At 43.3% G+C, this 23,269-nt stretch overlaps 1 protein-coding gene across 1 annotated transcript in view; it reads right to left on the reverse strand.

Moving 5' to 3' along the window:
• Nucleotides 1-23,269, reverse strand: part of OGFOD3 (2-oxoglutarate and iron dependent oxygenase domain containing 3) — a 1,107,281-nt gene that overhangs the window by 711,756 nt on the left and 372,256 nt on the right. The window contains exon 3 of the mRNA XM_069200289.1: nucleotides 20,393-20,468. Within this exon, the coding sequence (XP_069056390.1) occupies nucleotides 20,393-20,468 (76 nt within the window). The remainder of the gene's footprint in view (nucleotides 1-20,392; nucleotides 20,469-23,269) is intronic.

The following is a 23,269-nucleotide window of genomic DNA, read 5'->3' on the forward strand; positions in this document are numbered from 1 at the left end:
TGGCAATCCTGCCTCACACTTCCTCCTATAGGCTGGTGGGTGTAGTGCAAGAGGAATGGGGGCCAGGCCAAACCGAACCTGCCACACATGAAGCACTGCAGTTGGTGTTCACCCTAAGTGAAGGGGGCAGGCTGATATCTTGGATTTATAAGACACTCCTCCACATGTTTATACCTCCATTGCAGACACTGGGAATCCGATGGGAAACCCAGATCCAGAAAGAGTTAACAGACAAGCAATGAGCAAGGGTACTGGAGAGAACACAGAAGGCCTCCTGCAATGCAATGCTCAAATAAATACAATTCAATTATTTGCAGGCAACCTATTTATCGCCCATGAGGCTATTGCAGATGTCGTGTTAGAGGGTATATAACTGACCCAGATGCATCCAAGCAGCAGCTGACTTCATGCACATGGTCTGGGAATGCAAGGTGATAGTGGAGTACTGGAGGGAGATACTGGACACATGGACAAAGCGCTTGGGTGGGAGATACCATGCCTACTTGAAATTTGTGTATTGGGACTCACCCAATCGGCAACAAAGCCACAGGTGGGCTCCAGGTTTCTGTTGCTTGCACCAACATTGGCCAAACAGCTTAGCTCCATGAACTGGAGGGTGGATAGGGCCCCATCCATTGCACAATGGAAAAGAGACATGGTCCAATGGGCAAGAAGTGAACAAGAGGCAATGCAAGTAGAGGGCAGCAGAGGGTGTAGAGAATACCATATTGCAGATTCTTGGAGCAAGCTTCTGGAGGCATTCGACCACCTGGAACAGACTCAATGGGCAGACAAACTCTGCGAGGGACCATTAATGAGATGCCACCCCCATTGTCAATGTTCTGTATACGGAGAGTGTGGTACCTAATCAAGGAAAGACTGCATGGACGGGTGGTGGGTTTAGGTTGGTTGAACAGTTATTTGGTTGTTTGTTAAGATACATGCTGTGATCAGTAGCAGCGATCAATCCTGCATTATGAGGTACCAAGTCATGCAACACCTGAGGCTGGTGGGGTACTCTATGAGGTAGTTGCTTTCCTGTGTTAAGATCCGCATTAGCGGGCACTGTGATATGCTGTATATGTTGAAGGTGTAATTAACTAAAAACAATAAACAGATGTTTAAATGAAAAAAGATGTGGCAGGACAGGCATTTTTATCTATTCCTACCAGGAAGGATTGCTTACCAACATCTCCCATATTTTATTTTAATTGGTCTGCTAGTCATCTCTAACTGCAACCTGTGCCTAGCAATGTGGGACATAGACAGCATGTGTTATGTTATATTGATTTGTATAGCACACTGATCACCCAAGAGGGTATCCAGGTGCTTGGGCAGGTGTGTGGTCCCTGAGTTGCTTATAAGAAGAGCCAGGTATTGAGCTTCTTGCAGAACGCAAGAAGTGAGAAGGAGGCTCTGATGTGTTGAGGAAGGTAGTTCTATGTCTTCGGTGCGAAGTAGGAGAATGAGCCACCTCCAGTTTGACTTTTGTGGACACGCAGAATGTGTGCAATTGAGTGTGAGGCAGAGCATAGTGTCTGGTGGGTTGTTGAAAATGTATGGTGCTGTTCAGGTATACAGGACCTGTGTTGTGTGGTGCTTTTTATGTGTGGATTAGAAGTTTGAATCGCCTGCATTTGTGAATGGGGAGCCAGTGAAACTTCTTCAGGTGTGGTGCGATGTTGGTGGGGTGCCAAGTATGAGTCTTGTAGCAGTCTTCTGGTTGGTCTGGAGTCCGTGCAGGAGTTGATTAGAGATTTCGGCATATAGAGTGTTGCCGCAGTCCAGCCTGCTGGTGATGAATACTTGAGTGCATGTGTAGGATGTGGAAGCAGAAGGTGCACGCTGCAGTGACTTGAGCTGTCATATTGAGCTTGTCCTCTAGAATGATCCCAAGATTTCTTGCGTGGTCTGTGGGTGTTGGTCCTAGCTCCTACACCCACCAAGTGGAGTCCCATGAGGACGTCTTGTTGCCGAAGACACGTACTTCTGTCTTCTCTGAGTTGAGCTCCAGGCAGTTTGTTTGTATCCAGTTTGCTACCATGGTCATGCAGCTGGTGAAGTTGGTTTTGGTGGTAGCTGTCTTGTGCATCAGAGAGAGGATGAGTTGGGTGTCATAGGCGTAGGAGAGGACAGCGATATCTTGTGATTGTATAATATTGGCAAGCTGTGTCATGTATACGTTGAAAAGAGTGGGGCTGACAGACGATCCCAGTGGGACTCCGCATATCAATTTCTTGGTCTCTGATGTGAAGGGTGGCAGCCTGACACTTTGGGTTGTGCCTGTAAGCAGATCCATTTAAGAGTGGATTCTTTTATGCCAATCTTGTGGAATCTTCTGATGAGGGTATTGTGAGAGACAGTATAGAAGGCCATGGAGAGGTCAAGCAGGATCAGGGCTGCTGTTTCTCCTTGGTGTATACATTACTGTTGTAGGTAAAGGATGTGTGTGTGGCACATGTGGCTATGGCCACAGTGGTAAATATTTTGTTTCCTACATCAAGTGTTGTCTAGGATGGAGGGTTGGAGGGAGGGGCAGCACTAATGAGAATCGCAGGGTTCCTTCAGGGCATTCCGGGGATCCTTTGTAGTATGTCACACCTTTGGGTGTGGAGAAGGGAAGAGAGAGGACCATAAGAATCTTTGGAATTTCGCCTGCCTTTCCTACTCCATGATTCACCGGGAGGCCTACCTCTTGAGTTGAAGAGTTTAGGTGTGAAAATCTTCTTTTGTATTATTCTTTTGGGTCTCTCCTGGTACGGAAGTACCCGCTCCAGCGCAACTTCCAGCTAGTAGCTTACAAAGATCATGTATAGACAAGTCTTAGTGGAATGAGCAAAAAGGCAGGAACTGCCCAAAACCTGCCTCAGAGATGCTTCTTGGAATACACAACTGCTGTCTCAAACTATGGTGTAAATATGATACAAAAGCGTCCAGCTAGTATGCAAAGATTTCTCTACTAGAATCCGAGGTCTCCACACCAATAAGTAGCCTATGCAAGATAATCCTAGAGATGTTCGCTGCACCAGGAAATGTTTTGTAAAATATTATGTTGTGTATGATGTAGTAAAGTACTTCAAAGACTTAATACTGGTTGGGCAGTGAATTATTAGCACACATTAGTCAATCTGTCTAGTTCTGAGTCTTTAACCCCACACCAATTGAGTAAGCCTAGAACTGCTTGAATAGGCTATCTTAAGAGCGAAGTGTGAAATAAGCACACTTGGTGCTCAGTTTTGGGCTCAATTGTAAGATTAGGCCCCAAGGAACCAGTGGCAAAAGGCTTTGATTGACACAGTTTAACCCCTCTGCCCAAGGACTCTTGAAAAAGTCCCCAAAGGGCTCATTAGCGTTCCACTCCATTACAAATAATTTAGAGTGCTTTATTTTACTTCTTCTTGTAAAGCAAAAGTAGCCCAAACATGTTCTTAGGTCTAATTTAATCTGTATCTGAAGAAAAACAGTACTTTGGGTTTACTTAACATTGCTTTAAAAGAACTGAAATGTCTAAAACTATGAGACGTTCTTTGATAAGGCTGTTGCAACAGCAAACTATATGATATGTCTCTTTTGCTGCCATCGATCTCAGGCTACATCTGAACACCTTTTTTTCCTACAAAGGATAATTTAAGGAAGTGAAAACACTCTCCTGTAAAGGCTCGTGCGCATCATTAAAATGAAATGAAAAAAAGGTGATTAAATGTTTGGCAAGTGCCACCCAGATCTGATATTCTTTTAAGGCATTCAGCCTATTGCTGACCGAACCGTTACTTTGAATTAATACATTAACAGATTATAGAAAAGCTGCTCCGAAGACACCTGGCCTTATGGAGGCTGTACTAATCTTATGATAATGAGTAAATATTTGTCAGCTGTAGCACCACCCTTAAACATGTAAAACATGTTTGAGATTTTTGCATTAGGACAGTATGTTCTTTAGAGACACAGAAATCTTGTGATGCCCGACATCGGAGGATATCGATTATTAATCATTGTAGTGACATTTTACACAGAGAAATGTGCTTGCTATAAAACTTGTGGCAAGACTATTTTCTGCCAAACCAGTTACACACTAATATGTTTATGGGTCTATAACAAGAGTTGTCAATAGAGGAACCAGGCACTTTGCGCTTCAAAGACATTCTGCCAAAGCAAAGCTGTACAGATTAGAAGCTAAAGATACAAGGGGTAAAGGCAGTCGCAGCTCGCGGAGTGCAGAAGGGGCGGGGCAGTGCGCAGGGGGTGGTGGGACGGCAGAATAAACATTTCATTAATAATAATAAAAAACACAATTACTTCGATCGCTGCAGCCACCGCTTTCAGGTTGATACCATTTGGCATTTAGCATCAGTTCAAATATCTACACCAGTGTGAGACTCCAGGTTGCTGAAATGCATATCCTGTAATGAAGTTACTTATAGTATGTACTTAACTGTATATGCTGTAACTAGTTTCATCGAGCGCTACCATGATGCAAAGGTTTTGGTTTAAGGTTGGTCCTGAGATGTGACCATTTTAATATTTATTGATATGGGTGTTTGGGATCCTAGTGGTCTTTCTGTAAGCATGACCCTCTGACAGTATACTTCTTAAAAGGAAGCGGGCACACAATATCGAAGCCATTTTATGGTATGTCACTGGTGATATCTCTTCCTTTTTGCACTAATGTCTCAACTTTTGGCATTCTTCCATGTAGAAGAGATGCACACAGGACACCAAGATGTTTACATTGTTTGCATTATGGATGTTGGAAATTGAGTAACCGGTTGAGGGGGTGAAATTCTACACAAGCAGCCACTACAATTTCTGTCAGGTTGAAGTCACAAGCAAACCCCAAATCACTCTGAGCTTAACCCTCTGATAGCTTGGCACATAAGCAATCAGTTTTAACTTAGAGGGGATGTGGAAAATATTTATGCGCATAGTGCACAAAAGGGCAACCCAGTATTTCCTTGTGGAAGTCCTGCGTCGTCATCAAGGATGCTGTCATCAAGGATCTTCGGATGCAAAAGCCTGCATCCAGGGATGTGTCACACAGCAGCGGTTCCAAGGTGACTGCGGGCTGCGATGCAAAGTCTGGCACTGGGGATTCATCGCGGTTCAGAAGTGGAGCTGGGAAGAGATGCATTGCACTGCGTTGGTCCCACCCGCAGAACCACAGCTGGGCTGGCAGAGCACCTTCAGACCCTTTTTCCAAGGGTCCAAGAGTGGGGTGGCACCACGTGGGGGGCAAGACTCACAGCAGACTGTATCCAGGTGTGGGGTTCAATTTTGTTGGAGCTTTTTATGAGGCTTTGATCAGGAGGCCAGCCAACTAGCCCTTGGAGTCACTCTGGTGATCCTTGGATCAAGGGAGCAGGAAAACACTTTAGCAGTATGTGGTATCCCTTGAGTAATTGGAATCTTCCCCGTGTATTATTATGGGATCTGCATGTAATTAGAATGCATGGTGTGAAGTTCTCTGAAAAGAATATTATGTTTTGAAAAGTGAGACAGGTTAAGAAGGAGAGGAAGCTGAAGAAAGGAGGCCGAGGTGTATTATGTATCCTAATTGAACATCCTTACATATCAAGCTAAAGTGTACTGTACATGTTTGCACAGTCCTTCTTGCAGAGCAGCACAGCCCTCCTTCTGAGTCTTTCACAGGTCCAGAGGTGTACTTAAGAGTTAGGTCTGAAGATCCATTATTTATACCTGGTGCCAATTTTGAAGTAGAAGGTTCTGGAGTTTTCCATCCCCAAAGGTGTTTGGAATTTCCTGTGATCCCGACCTGGTCCTGGCTTCTCTGAAGTCACAAAAGACTACTGATAAAACTCTTTGTGAGTGTGCTGTGCAGAGCCTTTGTGAAGCGCAAATGTGGTAGGTCACAGCTTCTCCCTCTCAACAAGTCAGACATGGCCCAACACATATTGCTTCTTTATCTCACTGTCTGGGAGCAACACACAAAGACCAACTGTCGGCTACACCTAGTCATTTGACCCGGGATACAGGCACCAAATGGTTGGGACAAGAAAATACCAAATATCTAAAAGTGGAATTTTCTGAATTGTGACTTAAAATCTGATTTTACCATTAAAAAGGGTTTTGAATTACAATTCTTTAGACACAAAACTCAACATTCCTTTATACTCCCAATTGAAAGCTATTGTTTAAATGTAATAAGTTAATCCAAGGTTGTCCTACGGGAGAGGCAAGTCTTGCAATAAAAAATGCATTAAAGACTTTTTACTACCAGGATCTGTAAAAGTTCAAAATACATGTCCAGCTTTTCAAAATACACTGCACCCTACCATATGGGCTATTTAGGACCTAATCTAGGGAATGACTTATATGTACTAGAAGGGAAGGTTTAGGCCTGGCAAAAAGGTTTATTTTGCCAGGACAAAACAGCAGTTTAAACTGCTCACACACGTTGGAACGGTTACTTAAGTGGGTGGCACCATCAGTACTGCAGGCCCACTAGCAGCATTTAATTTACAGGCCCTATGTAGATGAAATACTATTTTACTAGGAGCCTACAACTAAATTAAATGTGACAATAGGGTGTAAGCCACTTTCACTGTGTTTAAAGAAAAGAGCTCACACTTCAGCACTGCTTAGCAGTGGTAAAGTGCACAGAGTCCTAAAGCCAACACATAATGAGATTAGCATAAATGGAGGAGTAAGACAAAAACGTTTGAGGGGAGACCACGTGAAGGCTGATAAGTCTAACACTGGAGTAAAGGTTTAGCTTTGCACTAAGGCCTATGTATGTTACAAGAGCCTGTTTCTCTGTGGCAATTTGGCATGGCCTTTTACTTGGTCTACACAAAGCTGGAATGCACATTTTAACGTACTGAACGTAACTGGACATTGAGGGTCTCCTCGTGATATTGAGAATGTCCACATGGAGTCCTGGGTTTAAGAAATATGCGCCCATCAAAGATAACCTACTCTCTTGATATCTAGGAGCTCATGGCGTGGGAAGACCAACTTTGAGGGAACTATTTCAGTTACCTGAGGAGAGATGGCCTTAGAAATTAGCAAATCTTTTCCACTGTCCCTTCACTGCATTGACCTGAGGCAAACCAGATGATTCAGAAGTTCCACGAATTCAGGCCTCTAAATTCCAACACCTGTGCCTGTCAGAAATTCATTTAATTATTTAAAAGTGTAATTGATGTAGTATGAAAGAGAAAAGATGTCACACAAAAGAAAGCTAATTAATAAAGAAAGCTGAAAAACAGAGTCGTGTGTCTAACATCAAAATCACAGAGCCAGAAATGAAACCGAAGGAACAATTAATTCGTCATAGAGCTGCATGCTCTAATTGTGGGATTATTTTCTTCTTTGTCAGACTACTTCACTTTACTTTTTATCTTTTAAAACGTGGAGAGTGGAAACAGTCTACACAGCAAGTCTGCTTTAGTGTCCAAACCTATGTTTGTGCTTCCACTGGCAAAATAGCAAAAAAGTGTTACCATTATACAGACAGTTTTTTGCCTTAAAACTGTTGCGGGATCCTAAACCCGGGCCGAGATGCTCTACGTTTATGATTTTAATGATTATCCCATGATTGAGAGACCTCTAATTCACTGAGCTTTAATATAAATTTACATGCTGAGGTTTAACTTGAATGGGGAAATCCTTCAGTGGACTTTGTCACCACCGGGACTAAAATGATGTGGTCCATTAGCTTATTCACCAAAGTGACGAATTTACTGATTAGCTGAGAACCACCCAGTCTTGCTGGCTCAGGTTCGGAGTCGCCACATTCGTCCCTCTGAAAAAGACAGAAGAAAACAAAGGATAGTATATCTCATGCGACCACGGAATGACTACTGCCATCTTGTATTACAGAGGAAAGGCCACGTGTGGTTCAAAACGGGTTAAACTATTACATAGCTTGCCTTGGGATGTAAAATTGAAGTAAAAGTAGGTGCAAGTTACTTTAGAGTCATCTTATTATTGTGGTACTTTGGGCTTAAATAGTGCACCAACAGAGAACACAGTTTCTATAGATAGTGCCCTGCGCTGGATAACTGATGCTGAAGCAGTTAACTTTTAATACTTTACTCATTACTGTGCTACTGTCCTTGTTGGGGTGAACAAGACTAAAAGTTGGAGAATCTTTCTCCTCAATATGCTCCTGTGACTTGAGGAGTATATTCTACCTACTCCTTTGATTTCTGCGGAGTCCTTAGTGCCAGAAAGTCTGGAAGCACAAGGAGACAAAAGTAAGCGAAATATTACAGTGGATCCTCCCGTAAGTTTGAACGCATGCTTGCCCTCGTCCATCCCTTTACAAGGCTTTGCACATTAATTATGAAAGGCCTGTACCCAAATATGCAGGGATTCCAATCTACAATTTCCTAACTATTTTCAAGAATGTTTTCAAGTAACACTGCCTCACAAAAACTAAATACCGAAGAATAAACAAAATCTGACTACATCAAATGGCCAAATGATACGACGGAGTGGACGAACTTTTTCAGACTGCTAGAGCTCCTTTCATCTAGAGCACTTCCACTTTCTCAAACCGCTTTTCTGAGCGGCCATGCAATCTATATCTGAACACCTAAGCTTCAGAAGAGACACTTCAGCCTGATTTAGAGTTTTGTGGGTGCAGGGTATCTACAAAAAAGTGTTGGATGCCATCCTCTGCCCTTTTTGGAGTATTGCTGTCTACACGTTTTCACGTAGTAGCCACCTTTTGTCAGATGACCTGCACCAGTCAAATTTTAAATCGACACCCAAGTCTGTCCATCAGCCCTAATGTGCCATGCCGACCTCCTAAAGTCTGATTGCTTGAGACCAAGGTGCAGATGAAAATCCAAGAGACACGTTACATTTTTCCTACTTTTTCATAAAATTCCTTAATAGCCCATAATATAGATTGTGTTTACTGAATACTAAACACATTTTCTTCAAGTCCCCTTATAAATATTCTAAAGTTGTTGCTATTGTTAGTTAACACGTTCAACCCCATATAATCTTTGCTTACACCTTACTTTATTTTGGGCCTGATCTAGAGTTTGGTGGATGGAGTACTGTTCATCAGATTGCCAGGGGATATAAAGTCTGCCATCTTGGAGGACAACCGGTCTGCCACATTTAGAGATCAGTGCTGGCCCAGTGATGATCTCTGGGCATTGATAAGAATCACCGTCATGACGCTTCCAAAAAGTTTGGTGGATAGCCATTATCGAGTTTGACGGCTGTTCACCAAACTGTTTTCAAATAACTATTGACCACAACAACTAAGGAGTTTTTTTTTCTGGGTGTGGGGCTCATTATTTGGTTTTTTTTCTATTCCTCTTTGCCAGCTTTTACCTGATGGTGAGTGGCAGAAAAAAAGGTCATCACACCATCCAGTCTAAATAGGGCAGGCAGTGCAATGTCCTTCTGCCGGCAGCCCCTACTCTACTTTGTGGTCGGAGGATAATTTCCATCAATTGATCCAACTGGGGATCCATTAAGAGAAAGATGTCAGGCAGACGATTGGTGTGGCGGACAGGGTGCTCTGACATGTTTGTGAGCCCATTCAGTGTAAGTCTCGAGCAAACCTGGGTCTACTAAAGGGATAGACAATGATAGTGTTAGACCTTTCAGCCTTTGGGCGGTCTTCCCCTAAACTTTTTGCCTACTTGCCTAACATTTTTGCTGAATCTTTTTGTTGGCCTTCAGACTCTGAACACTTTACCATAGGGCTAAAGTACATGTGTTTTTCCCCTAAAACATGCTTCGATTAATGTACCCACAATTGGCACATTTAATTTACCTTTAAGTCCCAAGCACAATGCACTACATGTGCCAAGGGACTGTAAATTAAAAACTACTAGTGGGACTGCAACACAGCTTGTGCCATCCACTCAAGAAGCCCTTAAACATGTCTCAAGCCTGCCATTGCAGAGCCTGTGTGGGGAGTTTACACTGACATGTCGACTTGGCATTGAAAATCTCTTGCCAAGCCATAAATTCCCCTTTTATTACACGTCACCCCTAAGGTAAGCCCTAGGTAGCCCATGGGGCAGGGTGCGATGTAAGTAAAAGGTAGGACAGGTTCTTTTAAGTTTGACAAGTCTTGGTAGTTAAAAACTCCCACATTTATTTCAATAGTGTGAGGCCAATCCTCGCATAAGTTAGCATTGGGGATTCCTTATTACATTTCAGAAGCTGTAATTCCTACTTGAGAAGGAGTAGCTATGTCATGTTTACTACCTATGGAATTGTAATAACAAATCCTCTTTAATGGCAAAGTCAGATTTATTATTACAATTTTGAAAAGGGCACTTTTAGAAAGTTGGCATTTTCCTGCTCTTAGCCCTCTGTCCCTGCAGCCTGCCTCCAATACACGTTTGAGATGGGGTGGCAGCTGGTTTCTTGCATTCCCTCTAGACAGCCTCACACAAAGAAAGGGTAGGTGTGAGTGAGTGGCCATCTGTATGTTGATGGGTCATCCTGGGCAGGATGGTATGGAGGAGCTGACATTTACGCCGGGACAGCCAGTGACCTACTCCCACACAAAGTAATGCTTATCCCCCTTTAGTGAGTGTGGAGCCAGGGCAGGAAGAAATTATCTCTGTGTTGTTCAAATACCCTTCTCTGAAGTCACCCCCACTTTAAAGGCACAACTGAGTATACATACTGGACCACTGACCCTACCTCATTAGTACACTTCTGGACTGGTGGATACTCATGAAGAAGGACTGCTGTGCTGCTGCTACAAGGACTGCTACTCTGCTGGACTGCTTCTCCGTAAGAACTGCCTTTCTGCTATGCTGACCTGCCTGCTGCCCTCTCTACCTAGTTGAGAAGGACTGGACTGGCACCACTTGAACCCAGAACGACTCCCTAGGGCTTTTCTTCTTGCCACCTGTTCTGAAGTCTCAGGAACATCGAAGACTTAAAGCAACTTAACACCAGCACCAACTGAGTCCTACCTGCCAAGTGGTGCCAATCCAGCCCTGGACCTTTGGAAGAGAGTTTTACTGTGCTGAACCCATAGAGTCCACACATATACGCCGTTGTGCCAGTCGTAACTGCTGCATGTCCCTTTGACGCCAACGCATCACCTCTGCTCGAGGACATCACATCTCCAGCTGCACGGCTCAACGACAATGCATCACCTCCATAGCAAAGGAGTTTGCTTGAGTACATCACATCAACAATTGCATGGCTCAATGACAACGCATCCCCGACTGCGCAGATCAGAACTGACGCATCACCTTCGCATCCTTCCTGCATTGGATTTTGAACGTCGATGCAACCCTCTACATTAGGACTTTTTTTTTATTGGGGCAAGGTTGGTCCCTGTAGCCAGCCCCTGCGCCATTGCCGTCAGCCTGAACATTTGGATTTATCCTGGTCTAGCATAACCAGATACCCCGGTTGGCACTTTTATGCTTCTAAGCACGACATATGCAGGTGTTCTTCAATAATCTTGACTTCTTATTGGATTTTTTTATTTTTTGGACTGGTTTAAATTATGAAGTTACAAATATAATCTATTTTTCTAACTTGGTGTTGTCTTTTTGTGTTTGCACTGTGTTACTGTTTTAAGTGTTGCACAAATACTATACACATTGCCTCTTAAATTAAGTCTGCCTGCTCTGTACCAAGCTACCAGAGGGTGAGCAGGGATTAGTTTATGATGTGTAATTGACTTACCCTGACTAGGACTGTGGTTCCTACTTCAGCACAGTGCTTACCTCTGCCAACTAGAGATTACATTTCTAACAGAAAGCTTTATGGAGTCTTTGATTTGCCTTGTGAATGTCAGTATGGTCCAGGTTTACTTGGAGAACATCTATAACACCACTGTAGTTTTACTCCGCAATCAGTCTGGTAAGAGTATTTGTTAAACATGATATACTATAAAAATGCATAAAGAATCCGGGGGTATGTTCACTGCCACTGAACGAGATCATGTCAGATTTAGGAGTATTTCTTCAAGTCAATCATGTTTCGAGTTTAAATGTACTGCATTTTCAAAGTGTCTATATCCCATTTAGTTACACAGTTTGAGAGCAAAGGCCAAGTTCTAGGATTTCCTTTAATAAAGTAGTGCATTTCCTGAGCTGTAATCTTTGTTTTAATCAATTAAACCAAAAGGATTAAACACATCCATTTAGTAGGAAGTAGGGCTCGATTAAGCAATTAATAAAAACTATTTTTATCGTGGGTACCACTCGCTCAGTTGTGGAGGAGACGGTCTCAGTGGTGATGCTCTTGTAATCGGGTCTAGCAGTGAGTACAAGGCCTTCTGCCAGAAGGGACCCTGTGGATACCCTATTCTCCCACTCAAGACCGTAGTACGCTCTCTAGCTTCCCAACACTTTCTCAACTTTTCTAGGGCAGCCCCTCGCTTTATATACAGATTTTTCCACCTCTATAGAAGTCATGTCTGTTCTCCACATGTCCTTAGTAGGAGCCAAAAGGTTTCCCCATCGCGCCGCTATGTCTCTTTTCACTAAGGCAAATCCCGATACACAGAACAGTAATTGTCTCCTTGGCAGGTCAACATCCCAAGGTATCCCCAGTAGGACAAATAGCGGAGTTGATGGGACCGGCACCTCCAAGATCGCCAATAGTTTGGCAATTATCTCTCACCAATATTTCTGATGAGGGGACAGTCCCAAATCATGTGTAAGAAGGTACTTTCTTATTCAACACATTGCAGGCAATTGGGGGCCCACCCCCATTTTGAACAGTCTGCTTTTATTCTAGTACACTTTGTGCAATACTTTAATTTGAATAAGCTTCATGCTCACTTTGATACTTCACTTGAGTGGATCCATTTGTCCCAAGTCTAACTGCCGGTAAGCCCTAAGGTTCAGCAAATTATCTGCCCTATTATTGATAAATATGCTATAGATTTGTGAAATTACCTTATTGGCCCTTTTTCCCCCCGGTATTCTATTCTCAATGGGGCTACTGTCCTCAAAGTCTGCCAGCTCTATAGGCTCCAGTTTTAGGGCTTGTCGTATTTGGAGGTAGTGAATCCCTTGGTAGGGGTCTAGGTGGTTTTCTTCTTGCAATTCCCTAAATATTAACATGTTGTCTCCACCCACCACGTCTCCCAACGAACAAATTCTAAATAAGTCCGACTTCAAGTATATAGTCAAGCGTCTCATTTCTTGCAGCATGTCCACAGGGGGGTGGCCTGAGACCTTATTTGCCATCCTATGTAAGTCACAGCCGTATCCCGTGCTTTAATATATAAATATATATCCTAACTGAAAAAAACAAAGGTTTCATGGACGTTATAATTAGGTTCTGAATTTACTCGTACAAAACTGTAGAAATGCAGCAGTTGTAGTTACCTGAGCTAACTATCACTGGCTCTCCCATAATGCACTGCTTATGACCTCGGGAGGTGGTGGTTCCCGGAGCAGAAGGAGGGGGCTAGGAGACCCCTTGTTTTTTTTATTTTTTTATTTTAAAAAAAGACCCAGGGACTTGGCCCTCCCGGAGGCATTAGGCTAACGAAGCGAGGGAGCCTGCGTTTTTAAAAACAATTTAAAAATTTTTACGAGCGGATTCACGGATCCACTGCATTGCTGCTCGTAAAATAAAATGAAAACTTTTTAACCTTAGGGGAGGGGGTCCCTTTGGGACTCCACCATCAGAGCTGAGGGGTCAGGGTGTTCGTACCCTGGCCTCTTTTGTGTTTTCTTAAAACTTTTTTTTGTGACTCGAGTCCCAAGACGGCTGACAACACTTCAACAGCTTTTGTCGGAATTACATTAAAACAAAAAAGCACTCTTTCTGGACCAGGACCTACCTTCCTGCCAAATTTTTGTGTAATTCCATCCAGTAGTGTTTGCGATATTGCTGTTCAAAATCCCTATGATTTGTCAGTTGGAGCAAAGCGCCATTTGTTAACCAGCTGTAGTTGGGAGGCTCTGATATCTAGGTGCAAGCTCCCACCATTATAAAGACCTTGAAGCTTTTGCAGGGGTGTGGGTGGGGTACCCTCACCCCAAATCAATGTGCGCAGTGTTCCATCTACCCTGTCAAAGAAGGCATCAGGGTTGGGAAAAGGGGTGTTTTGAAGTATATAGAACTTAGGCAGGGTGATCCTCTTGAATAGGGAAGCCACATCCATGAACAAAAACGGCAAGTGCGTTCTTAACCTTGTCAGCTCAAAACTCAACTCGTGGCAAACCACCTCTAGGTTTTTCTCCAAGAACTGGTGTAATTTAAATCTCAAAGTAGCAGAATCCCTCAGTTGCAACTTCCCCATTCTCTCATCTTGTGCAAGATTGATTTTTCCCACTTAATCTTGTATCCTGCGTGTCTTTCATAGCTGGCAAAAACCAATAGGACCCCCTGTATCTACACTGCGGTATTCAACAACATATGTCAGCGTGTCATCAGTGTATGACAACACTTTTTCTGGTTTGTCCACCGCTTCTGGGAAACCTGCTATCTCTCCTCTTACACACATCTAGGTCGCCAGCAGCTCCATGCGCAGGGCAAACAACAGGGGGAAACAGTGGGCACCCTTGCCAGGTTCACCTCTCCAGAGGAAATATTTCTGAAAATAGGCCATTCACATTCACCCTCGTCTTCATCTTCTTATATATTAACTCCACCCAGCGACAGTAGATTGGGCCAAATTCCAATCCCTTCAAGACCCGAAAGAGGAAGATCCAATCTATGGAAACATAAGCCTTTTCCACATCAATGACCAGGAGAGCTGTCTGCCTCAGTTTGTCTCTCTGATGATCAAGCCCCTTGGTTTGCATGTAGAGATTTTGTCTTGTTGTGCTGTCAGCCATAAAGCCCGTGTGGTCTTGGTGCACCAAACTAGGCAAAGCACCAGGATCTTTGCTAGGATTTTGACTTCCATTTTCAACAAGGAGATCAGCCTGTAGGAGGCTCAGGTGGTACCGGGATTCTGTGGTTTGCGATAAACTACAATTGTCACATGTCTGAAGTCTGGTGGCAGCATGCCAACGTCCCATTCCTTGTTAAACATGACCAGCAGGTTGGCTCCCTGGATTGACAGGGTGGGTTTGTAGAATTCCACTGATATCCCAGTGGGACCCAGAGTTTTCCCTGGCTGCATCAGCCCCTCACCTTTGGTTATTTGCCCCAGGCAGAGCTACTGGTCGAGGTAGGTCCTGCTGGCTAGTCTCGGGAGTGGCAGCTCCCCTAGGAAAGCCATAAAGTCAACCTTGGTGGAGGTGCGTCACTCTCTGTATAGTGTACGGTAATAATAAAGGCCTTGGCTATATCCCTGTCTGATGTGATTGGGGTCCCTCTCCATATGAGTCACCTCTTCTCTCCCATTAATCCAGGCCAAAAGCAGCCTTACTTGTCCCCTAACTTATATAGGGCACATGTACAATCACAACAGTTTGCAAGTTCCTAATTGCGACTTTTCGCAACTCGAAATTAGCAACTCTCAAAATGCGATGTACTACAGTGTGTTTAACATTGCTAGCGGTTCCCAAATGGGTTGCAAGGGACCTGCCTTGTTAGACCTGACAGCCTTAGGGTGGTCATCAACTTTTTGCCTGCCTCCCTTCCCTTTTCTGACACTGTTTTTGCTGGTTTCAGGATTCTGCGCACTTTACCAATGCTAACCAGTGCTAAAGTGCATATGCTCTCTCCCTAAAAACATGGTAACATTGGCTGATAACCAACTGGCATATTTAATTTACTCTAAACCGGGGCCCGGAGTCTTTGTTTTCTTCCAAGTATAGAGAGGAATCGGTTAGCTGTTCAGTCACCACGTCACTGTCCTGGAATTTCCAATTATTATGGTGCCACTCACCCTTCCAAGCACCGCTCCTTGCTCCTAGCATCACCTTATATGGAGCATTGTCCGAAATCCCCCTCAGCAGATATTCTGCCAAAGATAGTCAGGACATTACCCAACCGGAACAAACACATAGTTCAACCAAGAATAGGTCCTGTGGGCCCTGGAGAAGGGGTATTTTGCTTGTCTGTGGGGTGTTTGGCCCTCCAGGCATCAATGAGGCCCGGGGCAACTCAGTGTGGGACTAGGCTGTGTTTGATGAAGATCTGTCAAGCGTCCTGTCCATCACCTCTTTGAAGTCTCCTCCCACTATGTGAATGTTGGCTCCTGCTTCCAGAAGGATGGGTCCCAAGGCTTCTCTAATCAAATGTTGGATTGTGGGGGAGTGTGCATATGCTAAGGGTGAAGATAGAAATTCTCCCTCTAGCGTCTTGTACTCCCAAGTAGAAGAGAACACTGTAACCGTATCAGGTCTAGGGCGTGTCTCTTGCTGTATTGTGGACCACTCCACATTTGAGCTTGCTGATCAGGCTATTAACAATCTTCAAGAGTATGTTTAGTTGGTCGGAATCACCCCCAGGTGTGTTGTGCGTAGTGGACATGTGTCAAGTCACCCCAGCCTATCATGTCAACTGCGGTACATCCCACCCCAGCAGGATTGCTCAAGATTGCCTCATGTATGCATTCAATAGTCTCCTCCTTTCAATGTGTTAAGACCACAGCCCTATTTGAACCTTCTCCACAATTGGAGTAGCGTGACGTGAGTACCCACCTCCCCCCTTTACAGAAGGAGGACAAGCAATCATAGTAATCAACTTCCCTAGTGGATTGAAAGGTCAAACACATCTAACTGAGAGATGCAACTGGCATCCACTTTACAAAATCCCCCAGCCCCACACTTCTAGAAAGTATCTGTCTCCCAAACTATAACTGCCCACAACATTCCAAACACTTGGCATTGGCTTATCACCATCTCTCCGCCCCACTTTGCATAGGAATGTAAGGATGGTATATTGCATTGCCCTCACAGGTCGTGGCAGGTCTTTATCTCTGTCAGGTGAGTGGCAGCCTAGCAGTGTAGTGTCAATCTTTGTCTCCATTCAGTAACCGCTTGTCCACATACCTACACTTGCCAGCGGAGGTGGGAGGGGGTAGAAAGTTATGTAATTTCTTAGTCTTTGATTATTCTAATTTTCCTAAAAATGGTTTGCTTAGGTAGAAATAAATTGTTATTAGTAAAGTCAACCCTAACCACTGTGTTACATTCAGAATCCAGAGTTTATGCTTCCACTTACCAAGCACTCTTGCCTACAAGTCTGAATGACATGTGAATCCTACACCTTGTAGTACCCTTTGTCAACATTTTCTATACACCGATTTACGCATGTATGATTAATTGTCACAGTATGTGAGAGTTATATAAAGGGCTCCAATACCCTATGCTGATAAGGGAGGTGCTATAAAATAATGAAATACATGTAGGAGAGGGGCTGTAGAGAGATGAGATGCACTGTTAGAGGGTGATGGCGAGGGAATCACTGAAGAGCCCCAATAAAGACTACCATGTCCTGGTGCACTGTAAGGTTATCATTTACTAAGCTTTAAAAATTAATACCATTGAATACATAATGTAAAACGTGTTGCAGAATGCATTATTCTTGCCATTTTTTCCCAGAATTTTCCTGGGGGAAGACAACTCCCCAAGCCTCATTGTAGTGGTCAGAGTCACTCCCTATGCACACTATGGGAACTGGTTTGACAAACCTTGCCAGGGCTGCTTTGGGTTCCCAGTCCAGCCCTGTTTGAGGCTTCCAATTGTCTACACTAGATTCTGCTGCTGTTCTTGTACTTCTCTCATGAATCAAGCAATAGGTACCAACATAATTTTAAGTTTTCAAAGTCAAATTCTTTCATACTAACGAACCATTTTAACATGTTTATTTGTACATTATGGTTTTGTACGGTATGTTTCATTATTAGCCTGCTAAAAATTATATAGCTTTCTAAACTGCCACTGACACCCTGAGTGGGTGTCTACTATGCAGAACTCATGTTAATAACCAATGGCTAGTGCCTTTGAAAAAACGTTGTAAGGATGTAGTACTGAACAGAGTCCGCTTTGTGAAGCATGCGCCTTTTGAAAGAACAGGGCTGGACAAGGTCAGTCGCTTGCTTGATTGTGCTCCACAAAGGCTATCTAACCCTTGAAAGGGCCACTAGCACTGGCGCAGTCAGCAGTTACATCCTAAGCCTTTAAAAACAAAGGCGGGCTTAGGCAGAGCCACTCCTGTGCCTTTCAAAGGCTGTTGGGACTCCAGAAAAAGTCACTCTTGTGGTAATTGGTAAATTAACACATTCATTAATCTCACTTCTCACCCGGTCTCCAACACTGCAATGTTTTCAATATCTGTGCAGTGCGGTTGCTTCAATGCTTACGATCACTGGATGAAGCTACCTTATGTGCTCATCAAAATAAGATACAAAGGGTCGCCAGAATTCAATTTACAGCTTTACTAAGTGAGCTGATATTAGCTGGACGGAGCACCCATATGGCATTATACTCTTTCTTTCCAGGGCCTCAAAAAAACTTCACAGTAGAACTGTAGCTGTGGCCCTCGGATAGCAGCCATAATGGCGTATTAAGGGCCTGATTTAGATCTCGGCAGACTGGTTACTCCGTCACAACGGTAACGGATATCTCAGCCGCTGATATCTAAATCCTAAATCTAAATTTCGACGGATGGGATATACGCAGCCGAGGCCCATCCTTTAGGGCGGAGGGGCCACGCCCCTCATGAGGAGTGTCTGTCAGGTAGAGCAAAGGTCAGCCTGTCAGACACTCTTCATGTTCAGCTCAGGCAGCCAGGTGTGAGACATGCGCTATTTGTGCAGACTCCTGACTGCCTGAGCTGAACTTTGCTGGGCTGAAGAGGTCATAGCTCCTATGGGTGTGACCTCCTCGGCTCAGCAAAGGTGCCTTGAGGTCCTTCCCCTCAGTGACAAGGGAAGCGTCACCCATTGACTCTGACCTGGGCACTTCAGGTTTAAGCCCTGAAGCGCCCAGGGCGAGTGTCAATCAGTGACACCTTGTCACAGAGTGGGGTGGGGTCAGAAGTCTCACTGACCCCATCCCACTGTGTGACAAAGTTGGGACTGCTGCAGTCCCAACCCCCCTGGGACCTCCGAGCTGAAGGTAAGTGAGTGTGTTGTTTAAAATGAATGTTTGGTGCGTGCATGTATGTTTGAATGTCGATGAGTGATGTGAATGGATGTGCGTTCATTCGTGTGTGAATGAATGAGTGTGAGTGCGCTTCCCGCCTGCCCCTCTCCCTCCTAAAATTACCGGCTGCCACTGGATATACAAGACCGTCGTGACTGAGTAACCAGTCCCCCCGAGATCTAAATCAGGCATTAAGAGTCTAATGGGATAAAAACTTAGGGCTAATATGTAAACCCTCTTACCAATGACCATAAGCGATTAGAAGTACGCTTTGGGCAGTTTTCATGCTACAAAATAACTAAGTTGAAATGACAAACTACGTGACTATCATGACACTGTAATCAAAGAGTGTATATAATGCACAACATTAATACTGAATGATTGAGATGCTCTGAAATTTAATGTTACCAAGAAGACAATGAGATCTGACTTTTTACCCTTTGAAAGTTGGTTACCTTTAGTGTCCGCTACCGATCTTCTCAACTCGGATCCCTAAATTACCAGTTTGCTGCTTGTCTGTTATTCTACTCCATCCTTGCACACAATTCTCAGGCTCACAGACTGACACAAACTATTAAATACAACCACACTCCCCCGTCTCGAGCATCACAACCTATATTGGGAAAGTTACTCTATGTGCTGAAAGCAGAATCAGTGAGGCAAGCTAACAGGATACAAAAACACTAGATGCCGTGACCTCAACTTCTTCTGAAAACCCAAGCCATCTGAACTGAAAAGGATGAAGGGGAATGAAGCGAATGGGGCACATTTCCTTAATCCTGATAAATGACGCCACTGCCATGTTAGATATATTTGTGAGCGATTCAAAGAAATGATACACACAAGGCAGTCGTAATATTTTTAAACAAGTGGCCACCTTATTTTTCTTGATCATGCACAAATTTTTATGGTTACCCCTACGATCCTATGCACATATTTAAAATGTAACCTGGGAGATTAGGGAGCACTTGAGAGAACCTAATGGATGCCTGATCAAAAGAAGCTTTCCCACCCTTTCGGTTATATTCAGCTATAAATAAAAGTTTAGTTAGTGGGGGAGGCATCAGAAGTTGAGAAAGTCCTTCTGGGAACCGGAACTAATTGGTAAAAGAGAAAATCCCAAAAGTACATTCATCACCTCATCTCTCAAGAACGAATGACAAAAACACAGGAAGGAAGCATCTTTCTGAAGTAAATGTTTTGCTGCAAATCCTACAGATGGGAGGAGCAAAGGAGAAAGGGAATTTAATAGTTTCTAAATCCCTATATCAAAAGGGGTAGCCAAACAAGCAACCTAAGCCAGGATATAATGGTTTCGGAATGATGGCCATGTGTCCTGGAGTTGGGGAACAGGTCTAGCAGAATAATATTGCAGGGGACACATCGTACCAATTTCAGAATTCAACAAGAAAGTAAATTACCTCTGGATGGTTTTAGCTTCCTCATTAGTGATTAATGCATCAGTTAAAGCTCTTCCACACTTAGTTGGTGTGCAACCTAGAAAACAGAACATAGAGGAGGGGTCAAAACAGAGTCCGGAGTGGTGATGAAGTACACAGCTGGTAACTGGCAGGAAGTTATTCATGCTTACTTCCACTGCAGTCTAAAAACAAAATGTACACTCTCCCAATATAGAACAAAGGTAATCGCTGGTGATCCAATACTGGTTTTAATAATGCATCCTTGCTGTCTACACTCAAAAGCACAAACTGGCTCACGACAAACAAAAGACACAATAAATGTCTCATATAAATAGATCACTGTCTAATGTCACCTCTAAATTAATCATTATAGTGAGTCAACATAGCAGCACAAGGGAGCAAAGCTTTTCAAGATGGATATTCAGTTTAGAAATAGTAGCCACACAGGATGCAAAACACAGCAGATGAAATGAGGGCAAAGGAGCAGCCCAGGAGTACCGTCTGGGGAGCTGCAGGATACTAAAAAAACGAATGAAAAAAATGTCAGGGAACTGTAAAGGGACAAAATTGAAAAACAAGTACAAACCGCCAGCAAGACAAAGAGGCACACTCACATTAAGATAGATGTATACATGTATTATGTATGTGTAAAGAGTTAGCTTTTTTCCTTAAATAAGGGCCTGGCAGACACTACCTCCCTTAAGAAAGTCTAACATGGATTGCAACAGGACTGACCTTCTTCCCCAAAGGATTTATCTGAGGATGTAAACAACAACAAAACCCAACTTGCTAAGTAAACATGTGAGATTCCATGTAACAAAATACCAGTCTACCGCCCGCAACAGAGGGCAATAACAATCCGCCCTTAAAGGCAAATTAGCTTTAATAAATCCATTTGAAAATAAGTCAAACCTACTACCTGTATTGTAACTTTCCATAATAAACAGATCTGACATATTGCATCTGACGTAACTTCTCGTAATTAACCAATCAAGTCTATAGTCTTCCCTAAAAGCTTGTCAAAATAACAACCTCTACGAGGTCTACTGTATTGCACATAAGCTGGCAAACATAAAGAACGGTCAAAAGTGTTTATCAAAACATGCAAAAAATTACAGTTGGCAAAACAATATACAATCCTTTCTAAAAAAAAAAGCCTAACAGTGCAACCAGTCCACCTCTAGGGTTTAGCACAGGGGGGGCAACCAACAACAAATCCCTTTTCTACTATGGTTATCTGTGAGGACAGAAGTAACAAAATACCGGTCTACAAACATTGATACGGTGTCATGATAATCTTCTCTTAAAGACCTAGTATTTTTCACATACAAAAATAAATAACCCTATCCACTATCTTTGTTGTAACTTTTCATAATGCACAGTTCAGGCCTATAGCCTTGATCAATGGTTTGCCCCCTTAACCAGTTCAGCCTGCCTCTTGTCCCACAAGTCAAAATATACAATCTAAGCACTCTTCTTCAGCAGACGCACACACCTCTGCCCACTCAAAAACTCTAGTAAGGGGAATTAACATTTGAGCAGAGCCAAACACCCACTCTACAGAGAAATTTGCAAATAGGTAGAACATTACAGTTGGCAAAACAATATACAACCCTCCCTAAAACAGCAAAACAAGGATTCTCAAAGTGCAAGTCTTCTACCCCTCGAGATTGCAACAGGGGTAACCGACACTAAAACTCTTGCCTTTTAGGATATTCTGCGAGATTCCCTGTAACAAAATAGCTGACTACAAGCTTTACCAGAGGATAAGAACATGCCCCCTTTAAAGCCCGATTGGCTTTCACACATGCTTTTTGCAATAAATAAGTAACATCTCTTGTCTTTGTCATCATTTTTCATAATATACAGCTCAGGCCTGTAGCCTTGATCAATGGCTTGTCACTGTAACCAACTCAGTCTTTACTGTCATAAGCATAAGCTTTCCCACAAGAGAAAAACTACAATACAAGCTCCCTTTCATCAGAAGCACACAACTTCTGTCCCTTCAAAATCTGTACTCTTGGGTCCAACATTTGGGAGGAGCCAAAAACTCTCTGTAACACTCCTGAAAGTTATTTTCTGTTGATCAAATATGGTCTGGAGCTTGCGGAGTTGTCGAGCCAGACCTAAGAGCAGCTTAAGGAGATGCACATAATTACGTAGCAGCAATCAATCTGGTTAGAGCACCAAAAATTCATGATTTATATGCTGCCTAAAAAGTCGGCGAAGACAACATAAACTTCCGTCTTAGATAAGAAATATCTTGACTGCTTCTAGAGTGGTTTAATCCGATAACAAATATCTGAGGACATCATATCTTCATATCGTTTTGGTTCAGTTGTTCAATTATATATAAGTACTTAGAATCTACAGTGCATGTGCTCACTGACTAATTAAAGTTAAATTGGGTTAACTTCTTCAAACTAGTGTAGAGTAATGTAACTTCCCTGCAACATCGGTTTGCACTGGGTGAGGGACACATTGCATTACTGGAGTGCTGATGCAGCAGCCTAGTATTGGTAGAGTGATCAAGGAGTAGTAGGCACAGTTGGTCGGTTGACAACACTGTTTAATGCAATACACTGTATTTGCGATTGCGGAATAGTCTACAGTAGACAAGTATGCAAAAGTGTTCTTGCTTCCTTCAGACATATGCACAGGATAAAACAATGATGATACTAACTGAGAGGCCTGATAATGGTTGGTCCCAACAACACACAGGCCATGCACCTCACAACCACTTAATTTTCCTTTGTATCAATCAGCCCTTGTTCACCTAAGTGACAATATTGAAAGACCTGCTGAGTGCAGATGGTTTGGAGGCTCGGTCGTATGACAAAATGGTCCATGGTCAACAGACAGTATGGCCAGAGACGT

This window comes from Pleurodeles waltl, chromosome 7 (genome assembly GCF_031143425.1).
Source record: "Pleurodeles waltl isolate 20211129_DDA chromosome 7, aPleWal1.hap1.20221129, whole genome shotgun sequence".
In the NCBI taxonomy this organism is placed as follows: domain Eukaryota; kingdom Metazoa; phylum Chordata; class Amphibia; order Caudata; family Salamandridae; genus Pleurodeles; species Pleurodeles waltl.